Below are 16,297 nucleotides of genomic sequence, written 5' to 3' on the forward strand. Positions count from 1 at the left end.
ATACTCAGGTAATAAGTGCTTTGCTAATGTGCAAAATTTATTTTGGATTCTGACTTCAGTCCCTGTTTTGGGTTCAAACAAACAGTATTACTAACATTCTTCCTACCAAACAAGCATTTCTATTTTTGTTTTTCTTTCTCCTAAAAGGTTGGCTCATCTCGCCGTGTTCTGGAAAAAAGCATTATCTTGAAATATGTTAATATGCAAGTTTTTAATCTCATTTGTCCATTTATAAGTGCAGCTTCCTACGGAAAAGAAAAAGCTTGCCAGTTTAAAAAAAAAATAAATTTAAATTAAAAACGTGGAAAGGGAATAATACTTTGGTTCCAGCCCTAGTGCCAAATGATACCAATATGCACCAAAATGTGCAAAAATCTCATATCAAACACGTAAGGAAAGGAGCTTGAAGAAGCAGCTTAAGGTTGGCCATACTTCACTCCTATATACTTTGATTTACAACTGTACAGGTCCATAACAACAGGTCCTTGCCCTCAAAGGGGCAGGGCTCCACTACCTCCTGTTAGGCAAGTGCACACCGTTGACAAGAGGCAGGAGCGGAGGATGGAGTTCGAGTTGTGTTAACAGTGAGAAGTGGTCTGAAGGGATGTGAGGGTGTGGACACCCAGTGATGTTGTTGTCAACCAGCCACTGAGGGTCCAAAGGCCCCAGGACACCAAGCACGTTCATGTGAGTGTTGGAATAGAAAATGTAGTCAATCACACCCTAGGGAGAAAGAGAAACACGAGAGTGAGAACAGAGCTCGCGTCTGGCAACCTGAACTCGACTGGCTTCTGGCTGCAATTCACGGGAAGAGGCGCAGCGCTGGAATTAGGGTAAGAAACGCACGCGGCGTTTTGCGTTCAAAGCGCTGCATCCGTTCTCATTAAGTCACTGGCCAGAGCCAGGTCGGAAGCTTAAAAATGCCAGCAAATCAAGGATTTGTGCGCGGTAGGAAAAGTGTCCAGCGAGCGTAGGAACGAGTGATGAAGCACTTACAGGAACAGAGGGAAAGACAGCCAATGGTCAGAAAATTAAGACAGCATCCTGGGGAGACCAGGTCAATGTCTGCCATTTCAGAGAAATCGCTGCTTACTTTGAAATCAAAAGTGTAATTGGTGTAAGGCATCAAGTTGTTTTCATAGGCGCTCTTGAGTTGGAAGCCATGCGTAATTCTTCCTTCAGAAGCCCCGTTTTTTCCATTGCCACTGAAGTTCATGAGACACTCGTTATAACGCAACTCCTTGAAGTCCTTGTGGTTGTCAGCTACTATGCCATTGCTTAAGTATTCCACTACACCTGTTTGCAAAGGAAAGGATTCAGGGAGTTGCTTTAAAATACAACATTCAGGGAACGCTGGCCTCGGAGTTAAAAACCAAAGCACCAATAAGACACCGTCAGATTAGAAAAGAGCTTTCCATCAAAGGAGAAGTCTACACAGCAGCTGTCTTGCCCATGGCTAAGCCGTACACACCTTTCTGACACGCAGCCAGGGAACTGAGGCTCTCCAGTGGTTTTGACACCATTTTTTGAGGATTACATCGAACCCATAGTACATGTATTGTAGTACACACGTGACGGGGTGCTAGAGAGGCAGCTTTCGTACGTATGCCCGATATTACGGTATCAAACGTCGCAATTACCAAAGCAAACCCGTCTCTTTAGAAAGTTTTCATGTTCAATCATGAACTCACGTCTTTCCTACTTATTGCTGCAAGGCATGAGTATTTATTTAACTATTTATTTATTTGTGCTTTTCTACATCTTTGTAGGCGCAACCAACTTTTCTGGAGCGTGCAACTGATCACAAAAAGCAGTCTACTCAACTGGAGGACTTGCATTCTCTTCAGCCAGATTTCCAAAGACAGCTGTTACTAAGAAAGCTTTCATCCATACCTACCCAGAAAAACGCAAACCACCCCACTGCCCGCAGAGGAAAAGAGGATTCAAACATTCTACAAAGGTAAGTTAAAAATCAAGCCAAACCCAGTCTTACCTGAATCAGGCAATGAGTTGAGATCCGCACACAGCACCAGAGGGATAGAGTTAGGATCTGCTGTTGGGCTACCAGGCCTGCTTGAGGCTTTCTCGAGGATGTTTTTCAGTTCCGAGACAAACATCATAGTCTGAATGAGTTTCACATCTGAGTATTCAGGGTCCCAGTGCATGTGGGCATTGGCCACAATAAGCAGCTGTTTGTCCACATGAAGAGATTTCATACCTGGATAAACAAATACATTTTTATCAGTGAAAGGCCAATTGTGTCAACACAGCGGATTCCCCCCGTTAACATTCAGGGTCTAGCTCCTAAGGACTCCAAGTCAGACACACCAGCAGATGGATGTACTCTCATCGCTGGAAAAAAGGCATTACCTGAACCACTACTCCCTTCTACATCAGCAGCATTTACATAATATTACGTGACTAGATCTCTCCAATATAGGAAGGAAATGGCCAGGATAATCTGAAACCACTACAATTGCATTCCTTCTCTACTGCTCAAGTGGTCATCACTCGACCTTGCACCACTATTCAATACTTAAGGCACAAGGGAGTTTCCTGACTCTAAGCTGCCACAGTACGGCAAATTGTTCCCTTGGGAAAAACTCAAACCTGCTTAAATGAATGTAGTATGAACCTGGCTGCTGCAAAATGCTCTACCTGCTTTTACTATTCATCTGAGAAACAGTAGTCTGAAAGATGGGGCATAAAGTCACATGCAGCTCCTTCCAGTCCTGCACTTTAGACATTCTGCTCCTTTGAAGGGTACACTGGCAACAAGCGATCAAAAAACCAGACACGCAGACAGAGCAGGGTGGCAATTTTAAGTATGTTGAAATTGTCTCCTGCATCTGATCAAACTTAACAAAAATGTGACAGTCAGTCAATCAAGTGGCATGAAAAGATACCCGATAATCTCATTCTTCCACATCAGTACATTAGCACTGTCATATAATCACTGGGGGAGGATGGAAGGATTCAATCAAGGCGAAAAAATGAGAGTTGAAAATAGAAGTTGAACATTACTGACAGCTACTGGTAAGAGTATATGCATGTAAACACACTGACCTTGGAAAAGCTTAATTCTTCAAGTAGCATTTAACAGAGTAAGTAAACAGGGACAAAAGCTTGAAAGGAGAAAGCTGAATGCTGGGCATCTGGCTGCGAGCACAGCCAGACCAGGAAATCACGTCATCTGTGTCCTGTCTTGGCCACGGGTGGGCTATCGTTTCTCAAATTAGCACAGTGAACAGCATTTGATCATCTGCAAGTATTTGGTTACCACCACCAATGGCAATAATATTCCAGAGAGCTGTATTATCTAGGAATAACTTATGCTTTTACGTGGAACTGAATAATCAAGGAGAGAACCATGGTCGTACTCACTTGCTCCAAATAATTCTTTGTGCACCTCTAACACCACGGCAACTCCGATGTTGTCCTTCGTCATCACTCTGTTTAACATAGCTTCTGAACCTTCAGAGTTAGCCATTGCCACCTGGTTGAACTCCACTGTATGCTTCTGCACCAGCGTAAATCTGATTGAACAGAGAGAATCACGTGCAAACATGTGTGACGTACAGCTACATGAAAAGACATGGTTTCTATCTGCGCTCCAGTCTACCATGTCCAAGGAGAGAGCCTGCAAGGACAGGGTGAGGCACATTTCCTTTGTCCTCTTGTTTTATAAAAGTAAAAACACTTCTAAGAAATATTCACCCAGTCAGGATAGAGCTCTCGGTCTGGCAAGTGAGAGAGATAGTCTCAGGGGAGACGAGATACCTGGGGTTTAGGAAGTGTTTACTTGTTTCAGCGTAGCACTCTCTGAATAGAGAGGACTATTCAGAGCAACGCTCGGAGGTTATCGCACCTCCTCAGGAGTGTTCTAGGCAAAAAATTAAGATGAGATGGTAATTAAAGGCTTGCCTTTCACTTTAGGCAAATGCATTATTAAAAAAGTGCTTCTTTCAAACCACTAGCTACCACCATTAGTTTTGTGAAATTGTTTTTTCATTCCTTTCCAGCCTTAGGATGCCCAAAACCGCCTTGCTCCAGGACAAACTGAAGGCTGTCTATTGAAAGGGGTTTGTTTGTTTTGTGCTCTAAGTAAGTGAAAAAAAGAGTATTATTAGTCCTCTGTTTTCACCTGTGAGAGCCAAAAGGTAATAACCAGTTCTCTATAGACCCTTGCTGGTTTCAAGGTTTGAAAAACATCGCTTGTTTGTTTTCACAGACTTCCTCTATTCAAAATCAGTCAGGTTGTTTTTATACATGATCCGAAAGGCACATTTTTGTTTCTGGAAGCAGTGAGAACTCTGAAAGGGAGCTAAGGCTTTGCAAAACTTCCATTCTAAGTACTGAAAACTGTTCCAAGGGAATATTCAGAGGGATACTTGACATGGTAGAACCTGTAGCAGTTTACACAGATGAGAAGTGTGAATGCCGGCACTTCTCAACAGTCTGATGCTTTTAGTGTAGCAGAACTTTTTGGATCAGGTATTCAATAACGTAATGTTTTGATTCATAAAACCAGAGAATATTCTGTGATCCTTTGGCAGCAATACATCTTTTAATACCTGAAGATTAAGCCAGCACTGCATATAGATCTTTAATCTCAGAGGGGTGAAACTTCTGTCAAGGAAGGCAAACGTTTGCAGAGAAGGTGAGGTATTTATTAGATCTGCCCAAAAATGCGCACACAAAGCACGTAAGGTTTTACTCATACTAGCTCTCCTGCAAATTCCATGTTTCTGAAGAGATATCTTTGTTCATAGTCTGAAAGGAATGGAAGGACTCTGTTGCAAACAGAGCCAGAAAAGGCAAGGGACGATCATTCTTTGTAGTGAACTTTTTTGTTTTATAGCACAGTACTTTGGTCACCTTGCACCCTGAGAGAGGAAAGCTTTCAGACCTACATCAAGCTGGTTTTAATGTATTTTTAAAAAGCTGCTTCTGCCCCTTACTTCTCAGTTTTGAAGAATATTGCACAGCCATCCACATGCTTTTTCTCCTGCTCAGACATGATTTTGGCACGTGACTTTGGAGAAAAGAATCCATCGTATCCTCGTTCTTTCAAGGCTGGCAGAAAAAGGGTGAAGTATTGCTCGGTTTCCACTTCCTGGAATTGAACACAAACAGCTTAGGCTAACAAAGTCAAGTAAACTCTTCCTGTCACTGTATGGCAACTTGTACCTGCCTTGGCTTGCAGTCAGCAGTGCTCACCAAGGTGAAAAGCTTCTATTCGCACAAATCATGTCACTTCCTAGATTAATGGCCTGCTGGAAACAGATCTGCATTCCTGGATATCCTGGAATCTCCCCAAAAGGTGTGTTTTGAATAGCAACAGATTACACCTGATTATTTTTGACATCTGAATGCGGATACCATCCTAGCTTAAAAATTCTGAGAGGTTGACAGACATCCAGCAGCAATTAATATTTAATCTGGAGAGCTCTTTCGCTCAAGGGTCTCTCGCTGTTCTGTAACAATACATTTTCTTTGTAGTAATGTTTGGTCTCCAAGAGGAATTCAGAGGTTGAGCTCTTGAGGTTTTCAGACCAAGGTAACTACTCTCTTCTTGTGCAAGATTTTTGCCTACCAAAACTTGCTTAGAAAATGAAAGGTCAGTTTAAAGTCAGAAGCATCAACTGTTCTAAACAGTGGCAATAAATTTCTAATAACACAGCAGGATATATGTACCTTGACATTTCACTTTGACCGTGAGAATCCCCTTCTTTGCCAATGAGAGTACTTTTGAGACTTTAACTTACCAAGCAGGAAAAACAGTGGCATTTGGCGATAGAGCATTCTACATTCTCCCCTTTTGCAGTAAATCCCATACACCCAGAGAGAGAATATATAAGACACTTCTCTGAGGGGGAAAAGACCCAGATCTTCCAATGCAGATTACCTACTAATTTAGCTAATTTTTTCTCACTTACTTTGTCTCATTTCATAAAACACAAGCCAATGCATGAACAAGGAGCTATGCATACAGCTTGTATTGTTAAGCCCCAGAATTTGTTAGGAAGCAGGTGAATATGGTGTTCTCAAAAGAGCACTTCATTCTAAAGGTGGAAGTTAATGTTTTCCATTTCTGATGAAAAATACAGTTATTTTCCAATTACCTGAAGACTAATGATATCTGCATCACAGTTGACGATTTCTTCCATGATTCCCTTTTTCCTATACTCCCAGTTGAGTGCCCAAGATGGGCAGTAGCCATAGAGCTGCCGAGTAGCGTATTTATCACACAACACATTGTAACACATAACTGTGAATGAAGCTGGAAGGAAGGAAAGAAAGGGAAAGGTTATCAACCTGTGAAGAATACAAATGCTCAACTTATTCAAGCCAAAATACTGAATCTTACATGGTCTATTCTGGAGGGCCTACTGACCACAAGTCAGTGGGCTCATTTCACTGAGCGTTTCATGAGCAGGAGCAAAAAAGGCCCTGCTGAGCCAGCAGTTACCACATAAGGCTAAACTCTTCCTGAAAAAAAACCCAGCATTACTACCAAAACGAGAGAGCATCATGTGCGTAACAAAGCAATGCAATCCCATTTTGCAGTCAATTCTTTATTACCTTTGGGGATGGGGGAGATCTAGGGGTCAGCAACAACTAGGAACAGTCTCTCGCTTTGGTAAGGAGAGGGAAAGGAGCAACCATTTCAGTGATGGATTCAAAACCCGGTATTGATCGCAAGAGGTGCTTTGATGCAGCAACTTCAGGCCGAAGTGACCTGTACAGCTCTACAGCAAAAGCAAAACCAAGCTGCTAAAAAAGCTGTTACTATGTCATGATACCACAGCATCAGACAGAAATGTTGCTTTAGAATGCTTCATTTTTAGGCAGTCTGATTCCAAAACATTTGTACAATTTTCCTAGCACCTGTACAACAATTCTAAGTTGTATCTGTGTCTATCAAGTCTGAGAAGGAGAGGGAGGTCTGGGTCCGGGCAGGGAAAAGAAGAAGAAATGAAGTCATGAATTAGCAAGCACCTAATACATTATTTGGTCGCATTTAAAAAAAAAAACAGCTAAGTCAGCATGCAGCTTATCAGATTGTTCAACCTGAAACACACTTCTTTCACTCACAAACTTCTCAACTCCCTTAGGTTTTACACCAAGAAAAAAAAAGATAGGTAAATGTAACATGCTATCACCATCCTATTTGCAGGGAAAGAAGTGAGGTTTTACTATGAGGCTACCCCACAGCTGTGTTTTTTTATACTTGTAGTCAAAGATGATTTCTGCTGTTCGGTTGTTTCAATTTTATAATAACAACCAATTGGCTTGTTACAGTTTCTACCATGAAATATTCCACAGCTCATTTGCCTAACGTTATGCTTTCTAATAACTTCTGAATTGTGTTTCGGTTTGGGAAGTTTGATTTAGAAAAACAAAGTCCATAAAACTCCACTGAGATACTGATTTGTAAGGGAATTTGAAACAGAAATGCAGAACTTAATGCTGTGGTGGCTTACAGGACTTTTGGCATTTTCCATTTCTTCCTATTTTTTTTTCTGGTTGGTTGTTCTTTAACATAAAAAAAGTGACAGATGATCTTAACTGCTGATGATCAGTGACAGATGATCTTAACCGATCTTAACTGCAACATCGTGCCTAACACACGACTGAGTTAAATTTTGAAGACCTGCCATCGTCACACTTCTAAAACGGAAAAGTACAGAGGAGTGCCACATTATTCTTGCTGGTTATTAATCTCACCTTCTGCAATAACAATATTAGCATTTTTCTTCTTTATACAAGCTCACGGATGCTTTTTGAGGGCTATATTCAGGATGCGCAGGGGAAGAAGAGCCACTGGATTTGGACAGCCTGAGGAAAGGCTGCCTCTTGCACTTTACCAAAAACAACAACAGAGGGCATTAAACTAACTTCAGTACCAGGCACTCCACGTGTTCACTTGCAGACAAGGACTTCTCAAAGTCTCACTTTAGTCAGCCTGTGCACGGGCATGGCATTTGTATACCGTTATTTTACGGTCCTTATTATTTCTGAGAAATTAATTTTTTAAACAAAAGCTCTTTTGCTTGGGCATCAGTGGCTGGAACAGTTAGGAAAAAGCCTAACATGGAAAAGAAATGACCGGCATCCTATTCAAATTACAAAAAAGGTATTTACAGCACAGCCATATGTTAATTGTTTTAGTACAAATGAAAACAAGTTGCTATTTTTAATCTGATCCATGTAAGGCAGAAGGCTTCTCTGAAAATAAAGCCAAAGAAAAGTCTTTCAGTGCATCATTGTGTGAACAACAGGGGAAAGAACGTCAGATTTACCTGAGGGCAGAATTTGGTCTCGTTCTTTTAAAGTAATCCATGGCCTTGGAGGCAGCTGCTCTGGATGAACTAAAGAAAAATTAAAACGGTGCTTAATTCAGGTTTTATATTTGTAAGTTACAATTTCTAAGTCAACATGATGATTGAACAGTAACGTTCCATACTCTGCTTTGCAATTCCAGCTCCCCAAGTCTTTTTATGCTCCAGGGGAGGCAAAAATCATTTAAATGGCTAGCTATAGTAAGAGCAAATTTGTCAGTTTTAAGATTCACGACTATTTTTGTCTCTTGCTTTCAAATCTAGAAGCACCACCAAAATACTCCTGCACCTTGAATGTACTGCTGAAGAAGGAGGGGTAAATCCTGCAGTGGTTCAGACATCCTGTACTCCCCTTCTCCAAGAACCTCACACCATATCCATCATTCCTGCAATGTTTTAACTCAGTAGATATCAAATGGCAAAACAGAAAGCTCAGTTACAGAACCACGAAGCAGGATTTAAGCCAGGTACTGGATATTCTTAATCACTTTGGTACTTCTAGATCCAAATTTGACATTCTGCTTGCATTTGGATTATAATTTCTAGGGGAAAGTATCAAAGTGGTTTCAGCAAGGAAGACTGTATTTTGTTGGTAACTGAAGGGTTTCAAACAGAACAGTGAGAACAACTGGCTGTAACATGATAACACGGGGAAAGCTTAGACAATATATGTCAACCTCTTCTACTGCGTGCAAGTGTGTGTTTGTGTGTACGACTGGAACCACTTGACAAAACCGTAAAAGAAGTTAGAAAATACTTTCAGTGGTTCTGATTCTTGTTTTAGCAGCAAATACTGTCAGAAATGCATGCTTTTAAACCACTTCTGTCAATCAGATTTGTAGGGCTGTCACCTGCTAGATTGTCAAGCATGTAGTTCAGTAGCTTTCGAGTTCCGTCTGGATCCTGGTAGAGGCTGAGAATATCTTGTGATAAAGGATTGCCTGCCAACAGCATAAAACAACAACTGGGTGATTAGCTGCCTGACTTTCTTGAGGCTTTCCAACCAAAGAAAATCTCCCATAATGAGAAGAGACAAATTGACCCAGAAGATATTTAGGTTGCTTAAGTTGGTACTGCAGAGTACCACAGTAACAGATGCTATAGAAATAGCTAGTGCACGTAGACTTCCTCCCTCCAACTCACCTCAATCAATAATACAGTAGGTTAAAGGTTTTATTTAACTATCTACAGATTTGAAATGGGCTCGTAAGGACGTTTAATAGCATTAAAAAGAAAAGCATTGTTTTCCAAACTGGCTGGTCATTTTTGGTACAAGCTTAATATCTCAAATAAACTGTAAGAAAATGTTGAAGTAATACACAAAGCTTTTGAGCCCAGCCCCCTCAGTAATTCAGGAGTAGTCCTAGGAATATTTAACTGTAAAGAGCTCGCTCACCTTTCAAACCTAGGGTTTGTAGCTGGAAGAGCCGTCCAAGTTCATAAGGCAAAACCCGTAACAGATTGTTATTTAAAAGCAATTCCCTGCAGCAAATGCAAAAACACTTTTGATGAGTATCACTTCAGAAGAAAACTCTTAAAGCGCTATATACTGCTCATTTTCAAAGATGACACTTTTCACCCTGAATTTTTTTGTATTATGGAAAGATACGCCAATCTTCCCATTTCAAAGCACGACCAAAATACTTTCATGAGGAAAAAAAAAAAGCCACAAAACCCCCAAAACACAAAATTAAATCAGGGAGAATTTAAACAGCAGGCAATCAGCAAGTCGCAAAGCATGCTTACAGACATGCATCCGTAGAGATCAGAAAAGAAGGGTGATGAACCCAAAAGTAATTATTAGAATGGAAGCTTTGCACCAGTCTTGATTTTTTTGCAATTATTTTAAATACGAGAACAGAAAGCAAACTAAAATTCTCAGTCCCAATCCCAGAATATAGATTTTTGAAAAGTTAACCAGAATAATTTCTCTCACCTGAGAGATACCATGTTTCCTAGTTCTGCTGGTAAACTTCTGAGTTTGTTGGATGACAGATCCAGGTAAACCAGATTATGAAGCTTGGCAATATCAGGTGGAATGCGAGTAAGATTATTGTCATTGAGGTGCAGAGCAGTCAAGTGCGTCAGTGACCAAAGTGATGTACTTAGGCTCCGCACTCTACCTAAAAAAGAAAAGCAAAGCTACACCTTCAGTCAGGTTTGCACTCCCAAATCATCAGATACAAACTACGGGGGATGTCAGAATATGGGATTTCCAGTGTGGAAACCCTACCACTTCACTGGAACACTCAGTGATGCTTGCAGAAGATACCTCCGTGTATCTTTCCTACGAGTAGACTTTAAATAATTATCTAACCCTCCCAGTTAAAAGGACAGAGACAGAGGTACAGTTCTATGGAAGCAGGTGTGCTTCCCAAAAACTCGCACCCAATCTGAGTTGGTATTTTAAATCAAGTGGGCTGAATGTGAGCTAGCCAAGCTCGAAGGCAATCCGGTAAGTCAGTTACTCCTCCTCACCCAACTCAGGAAAAGTGTTTTCACAACAGAATCCCCTATCTGAAAGCATCTGGTGCAATTCTGGGGCACCAACAACTCCACCAAACCAAAATTCAAAACCAAAACAACTCACCCGAGATCTCTAACTCAGCCCAGTGCGACTTCTTCCCGTTGGCTACCTCTTCTGCTGACATGATGGTGTAAATTCTGCGAGGATCTGGAGGATCATATTTTTCCTTTGGCATCCCTGTTAGTCTGAAAGACCATCACAACCATTAACATCTGCCACTCAACAACATTTCTTCATTTCTAGCCTGCCAGGAGATTACCTTCCCCAATGACACTCTGCAAAAACACCTGCATTTCTTCCTACAAAGTTTGGTTTTCTGCAGTCATCTGCAGTGGTACCTTGCACTGCCCCAATGCAGACTTTCTGGATTTCCTAGTTTATCCCCCAGACCAAAGCATAACCTACGTCATCGCTGAGTTATTTGCTGTGTGCAGAACCTGCAGACAAGATGACAGCGTTTCGCTATTCATGGCAAAAGCTCACGGATTGCCCTCTCCTGTAGTTTTCATAGAGAACCAACGATCGAAGGGAAGTCTCTTCTCTTTGCTTTTACAGCAATTATTTTCAACATACAAAGCCCCCCTTTTGCATTCCACTTATACAAGACTTGAAATTTCAGTCTGAAGGGGAATTAGCTCCATTTTTCCATTAACTATCTAGCTTTTCTGTTTTGTGCTTTCTCATGCTCAGTATCAGCCAAGACCTTTTTATTCCTAATGGCCCAGGAGACATAAACCAAGCCCAGGTAATATTCTCATTAGCTGTTCCCCTGCATACAGGGCTTCAGCCCAGTCTAAAACTTAAATACCAGATGCACTCATGTCTTAAGGGTGAGCTTGTGCACACACATATTCAACCCATCTCATTTTCCAGATTCTTGTCAGAAGAGAGCTCTGATGTCCCGTTCAAAAAACATACACTTTCCAGATGACACAGGGAGGAGTTTCCCTCCATACCTCCCCAGACGGTTGTGCTGAGAAAGACTAGGGGGGAGAGGGGGTGTTTGGTTTTAAAATGTAGGGTTAGCTGAATTTGCTATTCACTAGTCTTTTCCTCCCCAGACACACAAAATACAGAAACCTTGATTTTACACAAATCCAAAGCAGCTGGCCTACAGGATGCATTTTTTCCCCTCATATATACATCTACTACAACTGGCTGCAATAGCTGTGAAGCTCTTAAACCAGCTATAACTCCTTCAGTCCGCTGAACTGACAAGATAGAAAGCTATGAAGAATTTAAGGAAACTAAATTTCAGGGTTTTTTTCAGCTAGTCCAACTAAACAAAGATCACACGTCCCTTTTACGAGCTTAAAGTACTGCGGTTTTTTCCAAGTGGTGTAGATAGCCAAAACAGTGTTCCGGCATCGCACAGGAGCCGGAGTTGTCGGGGCTGTCCCCTACGAAGGGTCTCAGTTACAGGGCTGGTGCTTCCTTCCCCCACGAATACCCAAGGAAATTCCATTCACGCTGAATTAAAGCTCCCTGTTGTAAGCACAGGGCAAACGTGAGCCCCGCGTCTAATTATAGCCAACTTCTATTTACAGGTGAAGTCATACGGCGAGGAAAGCTACAGGGTAAGAGGATTCTACACTCACGCTGCTCAGCTGCAGCAATTCAGTTTGGGGCGATGAATGAAACAGATTACTTAAGGACATGGGATTAGACCTGAAATCCTTCCATCCTCGTTTCAGAACCCCAAGATCGGGAACGGTACTTCCTGACACAATCAGAGTTACAGGCTATGCTTCGGGAGCGCTAAATCTCCGGTCTTTGAGTTCTGCTGGATTTATCTTCAGTGTTAAATATGTGCATGTACAGATGCAGAGAGCAGCCCTGGCCCCACGAACAGATTCCTCACAGCCCCTGCCGAGAGCCACAGAAGCCCTATTTCGCCTTTTCTCTTGGGCATCCTTGCCCTTAGACGCGTATGAAACTAATCCACATTCCAGCAAGTCTCGACACGGCTCTTCCTGGATTTTGCTAGACCCCTGGAACCGACCAGAGACACCCAGCAGAGCCGTAAATCGCTGCCGAGACGGGGGGCCAACACCCGAGCACTGGGAGAGCTTGCGGTCCCTGGCAGCTGCGGAGAGCACGGTCCCAGTCCCAGCGCCTGCAAGGAAACACATCACAACGCTACCGCACTTTGTATTAAAGCCTAATTGCCTTGAGTAGCGCCGAGCGTATTACCTAGCATACTACTCCTTACAAATTTTACGTGATATACACCCGAATCAAGACCACGGTCCTAGCGTTTCAGGCATGGCATAAACGGAGCGAGTCTGTCCATGCAAAAAAGCAGCAAGCTAGTTTTGCAGCAAGTAAAGCTGTCACATCACTGTCACAGGATTACCTGCAATGATCCTTTAATAGAAAATGAGATTTCATTACCTGGCAATATTTATTTCATCTGCAAGGCATACTGCAGATTAGAAGGGGGAACCTAAAAGCTCGGTGGTGAAAATCAAGCAGAATACCAACAAAGGATTAAGGGTTTATGGCAGAAGGGAGTTTTTTTGATCGTTAAGTCTTAATCATCAAACATTTGAACTGACCCAGGACGGGTCTTCATTTTTGCTTTTTAATCTCTCATATCTTAAAACGGCCCGTACTCCTACCACATCTGGACCTAGGACATCGCAAACTTTGCTGTCCAATACCCAGCACCAGCACTTGCGTGAGCGCTCTGTGAAACACACTGTGCTTACCAGGTCTTTGCATTCTTGTTTTCTACAGCATAATATTATAGTAATATCAGACTCAGGCAGATTTAAGTATGTGTTTCTGCACACTGAAACTCCTCCCTGCCCCGCATACTGCTGGCAAAAGCTTTGACCACGGTTGCTTCCAATGGGCTTCTCAAGGTGCATTTCCAGCTAAAAAATCAAGTGGGAAACTATCTGTATTTTTGCTGGCCGTTTCCTCGCAAGCCAGAAAGCGATGGCTAACAGCTCAGGAGGGCTCGGTCCAGCCAGGGCTCCTTGCTGTCACACACACGTTGAGTCAAAGTCTTGAAGCAGCTGCGGTCCCGTCCAGCTGCTGAGCAGCCTCGCTGGAAACCAGCGCGGGGCTTTGCCGTTCCCACTGCCAGACCCCAGCAGCTTCGCTCCCCGCAACGAGACGGAGGTTGGACAAATATCCCAGGGTCTGGCGATGACGTCTTTAAAACCGCGGTGGTTAGACCAGCTGAGTCACCCCATACTCATCCATACCTGCCCACAGGCCAAAAGATGACCACTGACCGGCTGACACCATTAAAAAGCTTCAGGATTACAGTTTCCTCCTTGGCAGGGAAGCCAATTAAATTATGTTGAAATATCGCTCATTATGAGAAGTGCTCTGCCAATTTAAAGCAATTTGCGGCAGTCAGAGGCCTTCCAATGAAATGAGCCCTGAACTGCGAGTCAAACGACATGCACATTTTTCAGATATTAGTCACTTTAATATTATTTTGAAACAGTAGTGAGTCAAACGAGCACCCGTCTAATTTCCACAGTTACAGAAAAGGGAAAACAAACCTAAATCAAATATACTTTTTTTTCTTCTGCGTAACAACAACATTGAGCAAGACTTTAAAGCCACCACATGTATTTTTTTGAAGCAAAAATGAATTCTGCTCAGGTTCCCAACTCCTATTGTTCCCACATCCCCCCTCCGCTTGTCCTGGAACTAAACCAGTATTCAAAAATTCCAACCTATTTTTGCTCAGGCTTGAGGGAGCGACTCCGAGATCCCTGAATCAGTTAACCCCCAAACCGGACAGGCTCTAGCACTGTCCCAAGGAACAAGGCAGGAAGACCCAGCCGGGGACATGGGAACTGAAGTAGCACTGACTTAGGTCAGCCTGAGCTGTTGCGGAGTTGTGCCCTGCAGGTGCAAGCAAGGCATTTGCTAAAATTCAGTTAACAGAGGTGTGACATGAGCAGAATATGTGCACTCAGTTTCTTTGCTTTGCAAGTGGAACTAAAAAAAGATCCTTGACAGCTTTTCTTCTAAAGCATTCCCTTTTGAAGCTACTAAAACTTGCTCTCCACTACAAATCTAACCATGTAAACTTAAACAGTGTGACCCTGATATTGCGCAAATTAAAGAAAACCTGAATATGAGAACATCAGTGCATTAGGAAGAACAGTATTTAAGCTCTGAACAAAATCTAGGGGTTCCTACCAATGTCAGGCTTATGCGTTAACCCTTTGGCTACAAGTCCATCCTCAAAAGCCTAGAGACAACTGGCACAGCAGGGTTACTCAGCTGAAACCCAAAGTATGGTCCCAGGTGAAGTTAAGCAGCTCTAGCTCAGCTGTATATAAAAAGGGCTAGCGAGCTGTTACGTGGTTTGCAAGTGCTGCAAGCAGTAGGTCTGTGCCTGCCTTTTTTGTATTCTTTGCTTTTATATGCTGTTGTAATTGCTGGCTTTTGTGTATGGGGCACACTGACTATCAATTAAAGCCAAAAAAAAACCCCAAAGGAACAATGTAACAGCATTGAAGGTGTAAAGAAAGTATGGAGCTATTGGGCTGTGCCACAGGCTTTTACTCTGAAGACATGTTTTTTGGGGCAACAAACAACAGGAGCTTCTGCACACTTGGAGTTTCAGACAACCAGGTAATAACAGAGAAGAGCACTGCTCTTTTGTACTTCACTATCTAAGACCTTCTCAAGTTATAAAGGTATGGAGAATCTGAGCTAGGGAAGATATAGTTAGCAGTATGAAATATAAACTGTGATTTCTCTTAGGGAGAAGCTGAAGGCAGCCCTACAAATTGCATCAACACAACAGGAGAAAAAAGGATGCTATGCTAGGGATTAAGAAATTTTGTAACTTGTAATGTATTTTTTTTTCTTGAATGGGTGGGGGAAATCAACAGCAGCTGTGAGCATAGAAAATCTCTTCCATTACACAAAAAGGATACTATGTTAGGGATTAAGAAATTTCGTAACTTGTAATGTATTTTTTTTCTTGAATGGGTGGGGGAAATCAACAGCAGCTGTGAGCATAGAAAATCTCTTCCATTACACAGCACAAGCAAATGCACCGAAGTAACTATTTCAGGGTCACTATGAGATATGAACTGAATCACTATCATTTTTAATAAAGTCAGATCTCTTCTTCCAAAGGCAAATATCCCCCATCAAGCAGAAGGATTAACGTATGTTTAGCAGAAAGAGAAAGCCTGCTCAAAGCTGTCCAGATTATTTGGCATCTATGTTGTGGGAGGACTTTGAAGCCAGATAGGTCAAAGTCCCTTAGAGCTATGTGCTGTGGCAAAATAATGACCGGTCCCTTCCCCAGAGAAGTTAGAAGATGCATTTCTTAAATTACAGCGACTATAATGTATTGTTCCGTTTAAGTTCTTTCATACCTCAATGCATAAACGAATTGTCTGTTTCTAACGGGGAAGCAAACTGGAAAGAGCTGCAA

The 16,297-nt window shown here is 42.2% G+C and overlaps 1 protein-coding gene across 2 annotated transcripts; it reads right to left on the reverse strand.

Moving 5' to 3' along the window:
• Positions 1-510: 510 nt before the first annotated feature.
• CNOT6L (CCR4-NOT transcription complex, subunit 6-like) lies at positions 511-11,047 on the reverse strand. 2 transcript variants are annotated; one of them, XM_009704241.1, is made up of 11 exons: positions 10,936-11,047; positions 10,282-10,468; positions 9,742-9,827; positions 9,197-9,286; positions 8,307-8,375; positions 6,126-6,283; positions 4,962-5,116; positions 3,385-3,536; positions 1,994-2,218; positions 1,094-1,296; positions 511-723 (listed from the first exon to the last, which is right to left on the reverse strand). In XM_009704241.1, the coding sequence occupies exons 1-11, from the start codon at positions 11,045-11,047 to the stop codon at positions 511-513; spliced, it is 1,650 nt and encodes a 549-aa protein (XP_009702543.1). The 2 variants fall into 2 exon arrangements, with proteins under 2 accessions (XP_009702543.1, XP_009702542.1); XM_009704240.1 differs by having other exon boundaries at positions 3,370-3,536; positions 9,167-9,286.
• Between the last annotated feature and the right edge of the window lie 5,250 nt (positions 11,048-16,297).

Source organism: Cariama cristata, unplaced genomic scaffold, assembly GCF_000690535.1.
Source record: "Cariama cristata isolate BGI_N322 unplaced genomic scaffold, ASM69053v1 scaffold5197, whole genome shotgun sequence".
Taxonomy (NCBI): Eukaryota; Metazoa; Chordata; class Aves; order Cariamiformes; family Cariamidae; genus Cariama; species Cariama cristata.

What these genes read in the sequence shown, in the direction of transcription:
- CNOT6L (XM_009704240.1), bottom strand. Translation starts at nt 11,047, where the DNA reads ATGCCAAAGGAAAAATATGATCCTCCAGATCCTCGCAGAATTTACACC. An exon ending in AGACCAAATTCTGCCCTCAG is followed by an intron (nt 6,284 to 8,306) that starts GTAAATCTGACG and finishes CCTTCCTTCCAG; the next exon opens with CTTCATTCACAGTTATGTGT. An exon ending in CAGATATCATTAGTCTTCAG is followed by an intron (nt 5,117 to 6,125) that starts GTAATTGGAAAA and finishes GTTCAATTCCAG; the next exon opens with GAAGTGGAAACCGAGCAATA.